General features: G+C 32.5%; 1 protein-coding gene across 3 annotated transcripts in view; it reads right to left on the bottom strand.

Moving 5' to 3' along the window:
- Nucleotides 1–13811, bottom strand: part of LOC127730622 (kinesin-like protein KIF3B) — a 274564-nt gene extending 260753 nt beyond the window's left edge. For all 3 annotated transcript variants that reach the window (XM_052239115.1, XM_052239116.1, XM_052239114.1), the window contains exons 1-7: nt 13683–13811; nt 10738–10814; nt 8877–8990; nt 5934–6058; nt 4989–5113; nt 1284–1367; nt 72–151 (exon numbers count right to left, since the gene is read on the bottom strand). In XM_052239115.1, the coding sequence (XP_052095075.1) occupies nt 72–151; nt 1284–1367; nt 4989–5113; nt 5934–6058; nt 8877–8990; nt 10738–10814; nt 13683–13685 (608 nt within the window). In that variant the 5' untranslated portion in view covers nt 13686–13811. The remainder of the gene's footprint in view (nt 1–71; nt 152–1283; nt 1368–4988; nt 5114–5933; nt 6059–8876; nt 8991–10737; nt 10815–13682) is intronic.
- Between the last annotated feature and the right edge of the window lie 3862 nt (nt 13812–17673).

Genomic DNA, 17673 nt, shown 5'->3' with positions numbered 1-17673 from the left:
ATATAAAGCGAAAAAGGTACATATACATATATAATACACTATTACTGTGACTTATAAATAAGTGTACTTACTTTTTAAGCCTGTTTTCATGCCCTGTTCTAAAAGCATGTTCCATTTCTGTGACATTTTTGGTGACAAATGACAACTGATCCTAAAATATCATTGAAATCTTTTAAAACATTTATAGATTTAACTCCTTAAAAAATGTGTTCCTGTAAATTTCATGATAACTTAAAATAAATGATTTACAATTTTCATCTCCTGTAACAAGCTCTGAAAGATAGTTGTAATTATTTTCCAGTTCCATTTGACAAAGATTTAATGTTTTGTAGTGGAACCTTTTTAAGATTTAACAGACAACAAATGATTTTTTTAACATTATTCCATCCCCTACAAAAATATTAAAATATCAGAAAAAGACAATGATTCAAGGTCATAGGGGCTAAAATACCTTATATGTCTTATGTAAAATATAAAAAAATAATTCCTTTCATTCATGATTTCAAATCTGAATGTCATATTATATTTTGTCCATCTGTATATATATTTTATATAAGCTCTGCATTATTTTACAGAGTATTTTTTATTTACCTCCATTTGAGAGATTTTGATTACATATATTTATACAGATTTATTTCTGTTATATTGTCAAAATAATCGAAGAATGTGTCTATTTGGACACAGATGCCCCCGCTTGTAAATATACAGCAAATTCTGCAATTTTTCAATTTACAAAGGGACATAACTCAAGAATGGCAGAAGTGACGCCACCTTAATGCTATCTTGATCTGTGTTTGGTGTTAATAGTCATTGTGTATAAGTTATATAACATTTGGTTGAGGCAAATTAGAGTGAAGAAACGGCAAATTTGCCAATTTTTCCATTTATTAAGGGACATAACTCAAGAATGAAAGTGATGCTACCCAAATTCAAACTTGATCTGAGTTTGGTGGAAATAAGCATTGTGTATAAGCTTCATAACATTTGGTTGAGCCAAAATAAAGTTAGAGAATGGAAACTTATTTTGGGACGTATGGATGGATGGACATACGGTCATATGAAGAGATGTACTTACGTACGTATAGACAAACTTTAGGCAATAAAATCATGATTGACATATAGTGCAAACATAAAAGTTATTAACATAAACCCAGAGTTGGTAACAGTCTACTGACATTTTATGAAATTAAACTTGTAATTTAGGATTCTATTCAAATTATGTTTTTGGTCACCTCTGTATTTCTGTACCATTACACAGCTGGATTTGACTTAAATATGTGTACCTTTACGTAAACTCCTGTTTCTGGGTTTTCCTTGATATCATATTTCTTTGTAAAATCTTTAGACAACAAATCTGTGATCTCTTCCTTTTTAACATATTAAATAATTAATAAATATCTTCTTCATAAAAAAATATAATACTCTACAATACAAGATTTGTAAAAGCAAACAACTATTAACCTAATTCAAGGAACTTCTGATATTTCTAGATGTACTATTTTTTAACCTTCAGTGTATATTCATACTACACATGCTCCATTATACACCTTTCAATCTTCAATGTATATTCATATTATTCATGCTCTGTAATACACCTTTCAACATTATGTGTAAATTCATACTATACATGCTCTGTAATACACCTTTCAACATTCAGTGTACATTCATACTACACATGCTCTGTAATACACCTTTCAACATTCAGTGTACATTCATACTATACATGCTCTGTAATACACCTTTCAACATTCAGTGTACATTCATACTACACATGCTCTGTAATACACCTTTCAACATTCAGTGTACATTCATACTACACATGCTCTGTAATTCACCTTTCAACATTCAGTGTACATTCATACTACACATGCTCTGTAATACACCTTTCAACATTCAGTGTACATTCATACTATACATGCTCTGTAATACACCTTTCAACATTCAGTGTACATTCATACTACACATGCTCTGCAATACACCTTTGAACATTCAGTGTACATTCATACTATACATGCTCTGTAATACACCTTTCAACATTCAGTGTACATTCATACTATACATGCTCTGTAATAAACCTTTCAACATTCAGTGTACATTCATATTACACATGCTCTGTAATTCATCTCTCAATATTCAGTGTATATTCATACTATACGTGCTCTGTAATACACCTTTCAATATTCAGTGTATATTCATACTATACATTTTCCCTTTTGAATGGTTTTACACTAGTCATTTTTGGGGCCCTTTATAGCTTGCTGTTCGGTGTGAGCCAAGGCTCCGTGTTGAAGACCGTACTTTGACCTATAATGGTTTACTTTTACAAATAATGACTTGGATGGAGAGTTGTCTCATTGGCACTCATACCACATCTTCTTATATCTATATGCTCTGTAATACACCTTTCAATATTCAGTGTATATTCATACTATACATGCTCTGTAATTCACTTCTCAATATTCAGTGTATATTCATACTATACATGCTCCATAATACACTGCTCAACTTCAGTGTATATTCATACTACACATGCTCTGCAATAGATCACTCAACATTTAGTGTACACTCATACTATACATGCTCAGTAATACACCTCTCAACATTCAGTGTAAATTCATTCTATACATGCTAAGCAATAGATCACTCAACAATCAGGGTACACTCATACTTTACATGCTCTGCAATAGATCACTCAACAATCAGGGTACACTCATACTATACATGGGTAAGCAATAGATCACTCAACAATCAGGGTACACTCATACTATACATGCTCTGCAATGGATCAATCAACAATCAGGGTACACTCATACTATACATGCTCTGCAATAGATCACTCAACAATCAGGGTACACTCATACTATACATGCTCTGCAATAGATCACTCAACAATCAGGGTACACTCATACTATACATGCTAAGCAATAGATTACTCAACAATCAGGGTACACTCATACTATACATGCTAAGCAATAGATCACTCAACAATCAGGGTACACTCATACTATACATGCTAAGCAATAGATCACTCAACAATCAGGGTACACTCATACTATACATGCTCTGCAATAGATCACTCAACAATCAGGGTACACTCATACTATACATGCTCTGCAATAGATCACTCAACAATCAGGCTTCACTCATACTATACATGCTCTGCAATAGATCACTCAACAATCAGGGTACACTCATACTATACATGCTCTGCAATAGATCACTCAACAATCAGGGTACACTCATACTATACATGCTTAGCAATAGATCACTCAACAATCAGGTTACACTCATACACTCATACTATACATGCTCTGCAATAGATTACTCAACAATCAGGGTACACTCATACTATACATGCTCTGCAATAGAATACTCAACAATCAGGGTACACTCATACTATACATGCTCTGCAATAGATTACTCAACAATCAGGGTACACTCATACTATACATGCTCTGTAATAGATCACTCAACAATCAGGGTACACTCATACTATACATGCTCTGCAATAGATTACTCAACAATCAGGGTACACTCATACTATACATGCTCTGCAATAGATCACTCAAAAATCAGGGTACACTCATACTATACATGCTCTGCAATAGATCACTCAACAATCAGGGTACACTCATACTATACATGCTCTGCAATAGATTACTCAACAATCAGGGTACACTCATACTATACATGCTCTGCAATAGATCACTCAACAATCAGGGTACACTCATACTATACATGCTCTGCAATAGATCACTCAACAATCAGGGTACACTCATACTATACATGCTCTGCAATAGATCACTCAACAATCAGGGTACACTCATACTATACATGCTCTGCAATAGATCACTCAACAATCAGGGTACACTCATACTATACATGCTCTGCAATAGATCACTCAACAATCAGGGTACACTCATACTATACATGCTCTGCAATAGATCACTCAACAATCAGGGTACACTCATACTATACATGCTCTGCAATAGATCACTCAACAATCAGGGTACACTCATACTATACATGCTCTGCAATAGATTACTCAACAATCAGGGTACACTCATACTATACATGCTCTGCAATAGATCACTCAACAATCAGGGTACACTCATACTATACATGCTCTGCAATAGATTACTCAATATTTGCTATTCACATGAATTGGTGAATGAATATAAAATGAAGCACTAAGACACTCTTTGCACACTATGATAGAGAACATAATTTTCCCTGTTTAATAAACTTTTCAATAGCTGTTGTTAAATGATTTTGTGTATTTAATTTAATCTTTAAGAATCAATTATTACTATTCACCTTCGAGTGCACGTTTGTTTACATTCTGTCATCAGGGTTTTCCCTCGCACTTGCACTGGCCGAAGTTCTAACGAAAGGTCTCATAGTCAAGGTCACTGCATAAGGAAAAATATCGACAATGTATACGGAAAGACAATAATTCAATAGCAGTACATTTCTGAAGATTTTGATAAGATAAAAGATTTTCTTTCACAAGAAAGTCCATACACACTTGTTTTATAATACAACTTAGCCATTCAAGTATATAAAACATCTTCAACTTTTTTTTTAAATTTGAAGTTTCATATGACTTTAAGTTGAATGATTTTCAGAGCAAAAAAGGATTACACATGTTTTTCACACACTTTGTGTAATGCTATACCATGTCATGACATAACTTCACACTGCCAGAGCCTCAGAGGTGATTGGTCTTAAGAGTTGAACGATGCACAGTCTGCGGGCTGAATGCTTCTTACTATCTGATTGGAAGATAATTACTGATTCTGTAATAGTGAAGTTTGTTGATTGGTTGGGACAATCATAACCTAGTAAATGTCTGTTAATCCCATAGAGTGTCGGATTTGAACTCTTTATTTTAGCAATTAATGATTGTAATAGCTTAACATCAGAGGTGATTGTAATAGATTAACATCTAAGATAACACCTAGTAGACAATCAAAACTAATACATACCATGTATATGTCTAAGTAAGATGCATGTACAATATAGTGTTCATTTTCTGCATGAGAAATGTAGTTAAATATATGTTCAAATGTTCTGTTCATTAGTCCTCTATTATCAGATTCATCAGTAACACCTTCATAATAAAATAAATACTTTTGATTTGTTAATAAAAATAATTATAAAGTTATTGGAAAAATACTTGTTTAAAATACAATGGCAATGACTTGTGAGTGCTATTTATATTCAGCATGAGGCAGTATTCTGTTGCAAATTTCTCATAATGATCAAAACACAATGTTTGTTCTTATATTATGGAGACTGTTGTCTGTTCATCTTTTCCTTTTGGCCAAGGTGCTGTCTGTTTTTCACTGACTAAGTGGTTTTTGATTGCTGCCTTCGGTATAATTTTGTATATACTGTTTATAAGAAAGATAACTTCACCAAGAGTGAAGACTCTAAGGTGCTCTCAGAGGGATTTTTAGTGTTGTGTGGGAGTTTCTTTGTTTTGGTGAAGAAGTTTATAACTCATGTTTAACACAGAGATAACTCATATAATTACATTGGTTGCAATGAATTACCCAGTGAAATATAAACCAATAATTTAACATGTGAAATAAACTCGATAACTTCTCTTCTCTAACTTCATACAACAATAGGTGTTGTCAAGACGTTGTCAATGACGTTGCATCAAAGCAAATTGTGAATGTGTAGGAAAAGATATAGTTCCTCGCATTTTCTACTTTATTTCCATTAAAAAGCACATGGTCAATGTAATAAATAGAATAACTAATCAAATAATTCAAATATCGAAAAATATTCAACTCGTGACCAAACAACACTGATAATTAACTCATGCGCTATGTGCATTCATGAATTAATGTGTTGTTCAGTCACTTGTTCAATATTTTTTTATATTTGAATTTTTCAATTAGTTATTCTATAATGAATTTTACCCTGTATAGTATAAGTCTTTCCGGCACCTTTCTGACCATAAGCAATCACTGTACCATTATAACCTTCTATTACAGACTGTACTATATCATGTATAGTTTCATCATATAATTCCTGTTGCTGAGAACTAAAATGTTAAAAAAAAAAATCATTAATAGTTGATATTATAAACATAATCATTAAAAGAACTAGCAGGTCTTCTGTTAAAAGGTCATTTGCAACAGGTTTAATGTACTGTAATTTTTAACAATTGACATATGAGATTAATTGTTCCGATTTCAGGAAATGCTTAGAATGCAAGATTTTGATGTTGCCAAACCTATATTACCGATGTAACTTTTGCATTAATAAAAAAATCGCAAAAAATTCTGAATTCACAGTAACCTGTGACACTAACTTTAAAAGGACTTTCTACTCAATGTTATTGTGACTTTATGTAATAGAATATTGACACCTCACAGCAGACTATATTGATCAAATTCTGATGATTTACTTCGTCAGTTAAAAACTTTTAACAAGTACAAGATTATACATTTAATCTCAAGTCACAGAATAACTGGAGAAAAAAATACATACGTTACAGCTCTTTTCATAATGCTAGCAAGACAAAGGTTTGTTTGACTTGCTTGCTTTGTTTGTATAAATGTTTGCTCAAGCATTGTAATTAAGATTGACATCTGCAAATAATGTAAGTAGGCGGAGTTAAACCTGTGTATAGGTAAATTTGATTATTTGATAATGTCCAATCAAATTTAAATATAATGTATACAAGTTTAAGTCCACCTTTTTATGTTGTTTTCAGATGTCAATCTTAATTACAATGCTTGAGCAAACATTGATACAAACAAAGCAAGCAAGCCAAACAAACCTTTGTCTTGCTAGCATTATGAAAAGAGCTGTAAATACCACAATTTAATGGCACTTATAGTCAGAAGAACCCCATAATCTTAATCTTATTTTAATCGTAATTTAAAATCATGATAATAAAATTGATATTATCCGGTTTATATTCATTGTGTCAAGATTCAAAGACAGTGTAGGCTATATAGCACCATTGATTCCAGAGTAATATGAAAATTTATGCCATTAACTTATTTAAGTTTTTATCTGTTGCATTCCACTAATTGTTTTTTTTAAAGTCTTTAATAAAGAAGGTATGCAATTTCTCTCTTTACAACACAAACAGCTATGTATCACTGTGTCTAGAAACAAACTTTCTTAAATAACTGTTAGTTGGTCATTTGGACAGGAGATGAACAATCATTGGTTTTAAACAGCAATCCATTTAAAAACTGTGATTATTTTCAATTTAAAATACAAGTAAACATATTTGACTTTATCTTGAAATGACTAAGAATGTAATAGCTAAGTAAAACCAACAGAACAGGTTCACTTGAATACACATTAACAGATAATCTACCGGTAATAGCTGGAAGAAATAACATCCCATAAGATGCTTTACAATTTGTTTTACATCTCTGATCAAGGATGTACATTAATACATTGAATACCCCTGCTTTTTAAAAGCTTGTATTTCTAAATCTATATAATAAGAAAACATAGGACATTTAAAATAGCAGAATTATAATCTAGTTCGACCAGCAGATGTTATAATTCACAATTTTAGGAAAGCAAGGTCAATGAGGAATCTATTACAGCCTTTATCATTTTCTGTATAATAATATATACAATAATATATCATGTTAAGAAAGTGGTAATTCAAATAAAAAACCCATTTAATTTGATTTATACTTTACAACCAGCTAAACCAAAGGATTCTTCACCATTAATCATGTTCAGGAGCAGCTGGTTACTCATGAAAAAGTACTTGTATTATTTCACATATACTGTAAATACTTTCATGACTTTGGATGAGATTGCATGATATACATCGACACGAGTTACTACAAACATGACAAACCTAAATACCTGTACAACAAATACTTACTAACACACATGAACATTTAAGTTTTATTCTTTCAATTCATATTCTGTCCTATGGACAGAACATTTCTAAACTAACAACAGACATATCTTTGATGTGCATCTCTCACCTAATGCATAAAAAAAAAATCATGGCAATACCACACGCCTTAATACCAATACCTACTTCTCATCACACGCCTTAATACCAATACCTACTTCTCATCACACGCCTTAATACCAATACCTACTTCTCATCACACGCCTTAATACCAATACCTACTTCTCATCACACGCCTTAATACCAATACTTACTTCTCATCACACGCCTTAATACCAACACTTACTTCTCATCACACGCCTTAATACCAATACTTACTTCTCATCACACGCCTTAATACCAACACTTACTTCTCATCACACGCCTTAATACCAATACTTACTTCTCATCACACACCTTAATACCAATACTTACTTCTCATCGCATGCCTTAATACCAATACTTACTTCACATTGCACACCTTAATACAAATACTTATCTCTCATCACACACCTTAATACCAATACTTACTTCTCATCACACCCCTTAATACCAATACTTACTTCTCATCACACACCTTAATACCAATACTTACTTCTCATCGCATGCCTTAATACCAATACTTACTTCACATTGCACACCTTAATACCAATACTTATCTCTCATCACACGCCTTAATACCAATACTTACTTCTCATCACACGCCTTAATACCAATACTTACTTCTCATCACACTCCTTAATACCAATACTTACTTCTCATTACACGCCTTAATACCAATACTTACTTCTCATCACACGCCTTAATACCAATACTTACTTCTCATCACATGCCTTAATACCAATACTTCTCATCACACGCCTTAATACCAATACTTACTTCTCATCACACGCCTTAATACCAATACTTACTTCTCATCACATGCCTTAATACCAATACATTGTACTTACTTCTCATCACACACCTTAATACCAATACTTACTTCTCATCATACACTGTATTAAATGTAAAAGTTCTAGATACTGGATTGTCTGACCATTCAGATTCAGGTTTTGTAACCACTATTTCTCCCTTGTCTTTATTAACCTTAACAACTCTGTAAAACAAGAACTGACTTTATACTTATACTTATTGAAAAAATTATACCTAATTACAAATAAAATAAACTAAGAATTAAAGAACCATGCAAATAAAATCTATAGTCAAGTGACTGTAAACTTATGCTTATTACTAGTTGTAATCAGTGTAAACAAGAAACTGATACAACACCATCAATATAGTATTGTATAATAAATATCTTTAAAACTTGCAAGTTTTTTGCCCAATTTTCACATACATGTCATACCTGTCAACTGACCTGTATCATGCAGATGACACCCGTAAATTTCACCCCCACCCGGGATTTTCTAAATACCTGCCAGGTCGTTAAATACCCTGGGAATTCGGAAAATGACCCGTTTCCACCATGGATTCTTGAGCTTTTAGACTGATTTCATAAGTGATTTTCCTTTGAAATACCGGCAAATTCGTAATTCTTCCTGGACAGGAAGTTCAACTAGCTGTGTTAACTGTCAAATTAAGTGACCCATTAAGTGCAAGGCTTCACTTCACAGCTTTGGTGCCAAACACATTGTTAATTAACACCAATTACCTTAGCTTAAGGTCGTAAATAGTTTGTGGATTTCAAAGTTGTTTGACAATAAATTTGAGTTACTTCCCCTTTTTTGTCACCTTTCACAATATACTCCTTACATTTATTGGTGTTTTTCTTTGTTAAAAGAATAAATCTAAGGCAAATTGAATGCAAATACATATCAGAATATTACTTTCTTTTATTTTTCTACCTTAGAACAATTAAAAAATTGATATTTTGAAAAACATTTTTTTTATCTCTACTTCCTTTTAGTGCTTAATTTTTTTATTATATTCCAATATCAACTACCTTTATGGAATAGCTGATACAGCTGTACAGTTCGATACATACAGAGAAACATGTGGCTTGGGAATGAATTTAATACTTGAATTGAAACAAGATGAGGTATAGTTTGGCTCGAATAGACATACTTATAAGTATTGGTTTTAAGGTGTGTGATGAGAAGTAAGTACAATGTAATGGTATTAAGGCATGTGATGAGAAGTAAGTATTGGTATTAAGGCGTGTGATGAGAAGTAAGTATTGGTATTAAGGCATGTGATGAGAAGTATTGGTATTAAGGCATGTGATGAGAAGTAAGTATTGGTATTAAGGCGTGTGATGAGAAGTAAGTATTGGTATTAAGGCGTGTAATGAGAAGTAAGTATTGGTATTAAGGAGTGTGATGAGAAGTAAGTATTGGTATTAAGGCGTGTGATGAGAAGTAAGTATTGCTATTAAGGCGTGTGATGAGAGATAAGTATTGGTATTAAGGTGTGCAATGTGAAGTAAGTATTGGTATTAAGGCATGCGATGAGAAGTAAGTATTGGTATTAAGGTGTGTGATGAGAAGTAAGTATTGGTATTAAGGGGTGTGATGAGAAGTAAGTATTGGTATTAAGGCGTGTGATGAGAGATAAGTATTGGTATTAAGGTGTGCAATGTGAAGTAAGTATTGGTATTAAGGTATGCGATGAGAAGTAAGTATTGGTATTAAGGTGTGTGATGAGAAGTAAGTATTGGTATTAAGGCGTGTGATGAGAAGTAAGTGTTGGTATTAAGGCGTGTGATGAGATTTTCTTCTTCAATGCAGGTCATATCCAGCATTTTCATTTTCATAGGTTGACAGGTATAACATGTACATTTTTTGGTAAACAAAGGTGTGCAGGCATACAGTATTATTTCAAACTTTGGGTAAAAATCAACAAACCTTCCATGTCCTGCCTCAACTTCTCTTTTAATCATTGGGCGGCATCTCACTACAACCTCAACATTGTTTTCCTTGTCCTGGAAAATATTTATTGCTTGTCATTTTTACCTATTAAAAATAATTTCTTTCATTTATGTGAGCTTAAGTAAAAATGTAAGATAGTTTAACTCACTAGTAGATATTTGCTTTGCCCAGGATATAGTTGTTGAAATATCATCTCATTAAACATGTTAAAGGCTAGAGATATACAGTTACCTAATTTTCACTGATAGTTTCAAAACAATAAACTATAATCAACTCAGTGCTTTTGGATAGACTGAAATACTACAGAAAATTCAGAAATTATTGCACGTTTTTTATTATTGCAAATGATGCGACTGGGTGAGTATTGCAATAATAAGAACTCGCATTCTAAAATCTGACATATATATTTGTATCCTTTCCATATAAAAAAGAGGATGTGGTATGATGACAATGAGACAACTCTCCACAAGAGACCAAATGACACAGAAATTAACAACTATAGGTCACCATACGGCCTTCAACAATGAGCAAAGCCCATACCGCATAGTCAGCTATAAAAGGCCCCGAGATGACAAATGTAAAACAATTCAAACGAGAAAACTAACGGCCAAACTTATGTACAAAATAATGAACGAAAAACAAATATATGTAACACAGCAACAAACGACAACCACTGAATTACAGGCTCCTGACAAATGCCTTTCTAAAAACAAAACAAAATATTATTTCAATTTCTCTATATGCTGGTAGAAACAATAAAAGCCAGCATTCAAATGCTCCACGCCACGACAAATATTTTATTTGTCAAAGGGCAATAGCTTCAATAAGTTTTGTTTGTTCATTTTAACTTTTCCACAAGAGTGCACACAGTCTCACCTGCTTCACTGATCATGATTTAATGTATGTTGAAAGTCTTAGAGAAAAAGGTTATACAACAAATATTACATAACATTTACATTATCAATGATCAGTGAAAATGAGGTCAAGGTAAGACAAACCTGTCAGACAGACATTAATGTCCTCGTTAGCTGTAAATAGAGGGGCTTGTTGCCCCCCCCCCCCCCCCCCCCCCCTCCTTTACAGGCTGCGCCCTTCTGCCCTTAAACTTAAAAAATTGTGCCCTTGTTTCCATTTGAATTGACCCAACTGTCCACAAAATGATTTTGACCAACCATGTGACAATGGCTTCATACATTTTTGATAATCTTTATGTTTATTCTAGAATAATTAGGCTTGATTGCATGCAATTACCTTTTATGTTTTGATACACAATAAATTGTACAAATAATTCTGATGATGGTGTAATTATAAAAACAGCTAGTTAATCCTCTGGTTCATTGACCTCATTGTAAGACAATCATCATTCTGTTTCAGCCCAGTAATTAAAATAAGTTTCAAAAGCTTTTTACAATTCATATTAAAATTTAGAAGCTTTTTCATATTAATAACATAAAATAAGATTTTATAAAAGGTAATGAAACAGGAATGACTGCCATAATTTTTTTTTTTTTTTTTACGTGGAGTTATTACCCCTTAAAGAGGATTTTCTTTAAAATACACATTTACTGATTTAGATTGTTAAAATAACTACCAGTTGCTACTCAAATTGAAATATACACTACAGTTTGACTATGCATAGGCAAAATGTATGATGCTGAACTGCTTGACAGCCTACCCCAACTGACATTAAATATCAACTTAGAAATCTGATAATGCTAGATATCAAAACATCTGGCTGGATCATGTGGATCTGATCTAAAATTAACACTTGCAAAATGCAAGTAAAAGATTTTTCTTTTATATAAGCAAAAGAAAACCTCACATATCTCTGCAAGAAAGTAGTTGAGTTTGTGTAAAATAAGCAAAATAAAGGGGCTATTTATATTTGCCAATTTAAAAGCAAATCTGTTGTAAAAATGATAGCCACCCTAAAGTGCCCTTTATATAGGAATGTCCCTCTGTACTCAGTTTCTAGCTAGAACACTGAGACATGTACAACATACAATCATTTCATAAACCAAATATAGTTGACCTAATGCTTATAGTTCCTGAGAAACAGACCTTATTACATGTATTATGAAATCTGATGTTAAAAATTACAAACCACGCTTGTTTAATTAATTCTATTTTTAAGTTTTAAATTCCATATCAAAGTTTAAACAAAAGGCAGACACAGGTGTCACGGAATAGAAGTTCCTTCATAATATAAGTTCCAAATGGAAACAGTATTCTGGAGTATTATTTCCACTGGAATAAATATTACAGTAAATGTTCCTAACGGAATAAATGGTATAGAATATTTGTTCCAACAGGAACAGATATTATGACATTGTTTATAAGAAAGTTTCCAGTGGAACTTCTGTTAGGCTGAACAAATATACGTTGACACAGGATCTGTTTTCTTTTTTCATGCAACCAAACACATATAAATGTTTGGGCTATCTTTTACTTTAGGGGTTACTACATGTTAGGGTTTACAGATCATTTATTGTAATGCTTACGTTAGGGGTTGTTACATGTATATGTTAGGGTAAGTTTTTAGGGTTGGGGTACAGTTTAGGATAAAGGATAGTTTAGTATAGCTCTATAGACTATATCATGTATATAGCTCAGCTGGTTGGGACCCTAAAGTAAAAGAATGCGTTGAAATTCCCCTAATTGTATTGTATATTAACATTGCAGGGAGAAACCTAACTGTCGTGCATTGTTGTAGTACCAGAGACATATATACCTCTGGTAGTACTAAGGTGTATTGATAACATTAACAGCTATTACAACTATTACTATTAGCGCAATAAAATATCTGAAGTTGGATAAAAAAACAAACAAAAAAACAAACACAACAGATTACGAATCAGAAGTAAATTCCCCAGGACTTGACTCAGGACTATGCAAAGATGAGATCGTAATTTAAAACATACCATTCTGTTCTTCTTCTTTTCTTCGTATAAGCTTCCTCTGTTAGGAACACCCCTCTTTTGAGGGTAATATGGATAAAAAGTCTTTAACTATGTACACACTCCGTGAATATATATACACTTCATTCTGTTGGGGTAAATTCAGTAAATAAATATACGTCACCAGGGACCGCCCATTTGGGGGAGAGCTTTCTGTACAAAACTGAAGTCCTGTGCTCTTCTGATTGGTAGATAATGTTTGTAATAAATATTTTTTGATAGATGGATCAAAACTAGAGTTAAAAAAAATTAAAAAATGAATGCTGAATGTACTAATTTTTTTTACTACAGGGTTGAAAAGCAATGGGGGTCAGTAAAGGAATTAAGTGCGAATCTACAGTGTTTGTAAACAAGGCCATGTGAATGCCCAAAAATGCCGCATGACCCTATGTTTTTATTGTTGCAAAAGATAGGGCTACATTTGTACTTTCAAGAATGATATATGAAAGCTTCCAATTTCTAAAGGTAAATCAGGTATAAATTTAATTCAAGACATAGATTAGCATTAAAGTCAATGGGAGATTTTTTACTGAATTTACCCCTATAGGAAAATATGCACTCTGTCACTGTACTTGTTCAAGGCCACACAATAATCACAAAACTCATTTCCTGTAAATATTAATGCAATGGAAGCCTCTTGGAACCAGTTAAAGTTGTTTTTATACAAATTTCTATGTTTAACCGCGGCTATCCAGGATGCTCTGAGTGTACTGTGGGAGGAAGCATGGGTATATGGTAAAAAATCAGTTTTGTGTCCAGATTGAAAGAAACAATAGAAATTACACTTGAGAGTTATGATATTATTAAAAGGCATAAATATTCTCCCCATTTTAAATCACATTTGAACATATTTCTCCTAATAATGTGGAAAATCATATGGAAAATCAGAATTACCTCCCTTTGACATAGTGTATTTTTTTAGCTGTGTTCCCCATGTTAAGTTGTAGATCATGTTGTAAATAATCACTTTTCAAGTATTTTAACACTCGAATAATCTGACCGTATGAAGATATTCATTTATTTTTTACATAATTCATTGCGTTTCTTTAAGTAAAAAAAAATACTAGACAACTTTTCATTATTATATACCCTTCATCTATAAAACTAGTGTTGAAATGTTTGTAATTGGATTGCTATGTTGAATAATTGCTTTTTAATATTCTAAATTGTTACTTTTATGTTCCAAATGCAAAGTTTGGTCATACCCAGTCTTATTTTTTTCATATTTGGCACTTTTTTCTACTTCAGTTTTGTCCGTCTAGTTTTGGCGAAGAAACCATCCTGATGTTGGGGTAACAGGAATTTCTGCAGAGTGGTTGTCAATGACATTTTGTGAAATTTACAAGTAATTAAAACACAGATTTAGTAAAATGAAACATAATTGTTGTTTTTTATGGTATGAAACTGCTTAAAAAACCTTTGAAAAGTCTTTTTGTGGTCTTTTTCAGGGTATTTAATTAAAATCTTCCATATAAGGCAAAATTTAACTAAGAGTACATCAAGACTTTAGTTCCTAGATGTACTTGCAATACTGATCAAAGCAAACACAGAAAACAATTCATATTTATTAAGCATAGTATTTTACACCATTCTTTTAAAAACAGTCAATGTGCAACTTTATATACCAAATATACATTGGCCGCAGTATGGGCTTTAGTATAAATTTTCCTCCCTCTTTACAAGTTCAGCCTTTATGAATGTTGTATTGAAACTGGAACTTGAAAATTGGATACATTACATGATTAATACAACAAAAATAGGAAAAGAAGTTAAAAAGTCCCTTATAGGGGTAAATTCAGTAAATAAATATACGTCACCAGGGACCGCCCATTTGGGGGAGAGCTTTCTGTACAAAACTGAAGTCCTGTGCTCTTCTGATTGGTAGATAATGTTTGTAATAAATATTTTTTGATAGATGGATCAAAACTAGAGTTAAAAAAAATTAAAAAATGAATGCTGAATGTACTAATTTTTTTTACTACAGGGTTGAAAAGCAATGGGGGTCAGTAAAGGAATTAAGTGCGAATCTACAGTGTTTGTAAACAAGGCCATGTGAATGCCCAAAAATGCCGCATGACCCTATGACTATGTTTTTATTGTTGCAAAAGATAGGGCTACATTTGTACTTTCAAGAATGATATATGAAAGCTTCCAATTTCTAAAGGTAAATCAGGTATAAATTTAATTCAAGACATAGATTAGCATTAAAGTCAATGGGAGATTTTTTACTGAATTTACCCCTGTTTCTGTGGTTACATTTTTAATGCACCTTCATGATTGAGGGAGGGAAACGCATATAAATATTTTGAACATATCAGACTAATGTAAAATACCTATACAACAGTGGAGCACACGTACGTATCTGTAGGTGGTCGATTTTAAGAGTGAAATATTGTATACTTCTAATTCAGCAATTCATCTTTCAAAGCATTTTCTTCTTTTAGCTCAACTTTATCGTTATGTCTGTTCTTGTCTGAAAAATAAACATGCTATATACTACACTAGGACGAGCTTACCAGTTTAAACTTTACGATTTTGTAACCACAATCCCGTCCTATTTTCATCGAATATTTTCCTCCCATCGATTTAGACTCATCACCGGGTTTGTTCTTGCATGAGCAACACAACGGGTGCTATATGTGGAGCAAGATCTACTCACCCTTCCGATGCACCCGAGATCACCCACAGTTTTTGGTGAGGTTCGTGTTTCTCAGTCTAGAGTTTTCTATGTTGTGTTTTGTGTACTTTGTTTGTCTTTTCGGCACTTTTATTCTTTTTCCATGGCTTTGTCAATATGTTTTCGACTTATGAGTTTGAATTTCCCTTTGGTATCTATCTTTTGCCTCTGTTCTATAAATTCCAAAACGATAGTATCAGTACTACGACTTAGCAGGCGGAAACCCAGTTGAAATTAAACAAAAGAAATAGACATCTTTATTAGAGAAGGTAAAAAGGGCCAAGTTGGTAAATTTGAATTGTTTACATCTGTTTCTATGGGCTTTAAAAGTTTAATGAATGTGCATAATTTAGGATTTTATGCATCTTATATATGTGTTTTTACTTTAATTATGGTATGGAGCTTCGAGACAATTGTAAACTTTTAAATTATTTTATATTATTCACGAAACAGTCGATCGGGGTAGGTGCAAATACATGTGGATCTTTCTTGTGCATAAGCATAAATTCCGCCGAAAAATATCCAATAAAGACAATAGATTGATCTTTTAAAAGCATTAATTGCATCTCTGCCCCCGGCGACTTTTTTTTGGAAAAAAATCCCTAAAATGTGTAAATTTTTGAATAGAAATTAATAATTATTGAAGAACCAGAAAAATAATTTAGTGAAATTGGTCTCTCTTCATTTAACAGTGAACACATCTCTGGTCAGGGTTTAGTTTGGACTGCCTTCTAATTTAATTTAAACACGTTTTTATTGGTCACGCAGTACAGTAATTTATATTGGATAAAAATTTCAGTTTAAAAGTAGAACTCACTACTAATTATTACTTTTCAGAAACACCAGAAAACATGTAGTCAACATTTTAATGATTTAAATTTTTTATGTTTAAACATGCCTTAGTTTGTCGTTGAAACCTCGATCAACGTAGTTAATTTGTTAATGAACATTGTGTTTCGTCGTTTGTTCCTTATTAAACAAAAACTTACAGTACTAAGAAATGAAATATATGGGTCAAGAGAAATACCTTTCTAATGAGTCATAACAACAGAGTAGGTGTGTTCGAAATACTTTTTTTTTTACTAAAAGTACTTGACGACAGACTTTACAAGTGGATCTTAAAAATGTATAGTTAAAAAAAAAACTTTTTTTTGGTGTGTTATGTAGGGTAATTAGTCCTCAACCTCTGAACATTTTTAGCCTGCCCTTCCACGAAATATTTAATTAGATTTTTTTTAAATATTTTTGAACTTTCGAAAATTCTCCCTGACAACCGAT

Source organism: Mytilus californianus, unplaced genomic scaffold (genome assembly GCF_021869535.1).
Source record: "Mytilus californianus isolate M0D057914Y unplaced genomic scaffold, xbMytCali1.0.p SCAF_2, whole genome shotgun sequence".
Lineage (NCBI taxonomy): Eukaryota > Metazoa > Mollusca > Bivalvia > Mytilida > Mytilidae > Mytilus > Mytilus californianus.
The sequence above is the reverse complement of the archived record's forward strand: the minus strand, read 5'-3'. Positions and strand labels throughout refer to the sequence as shown.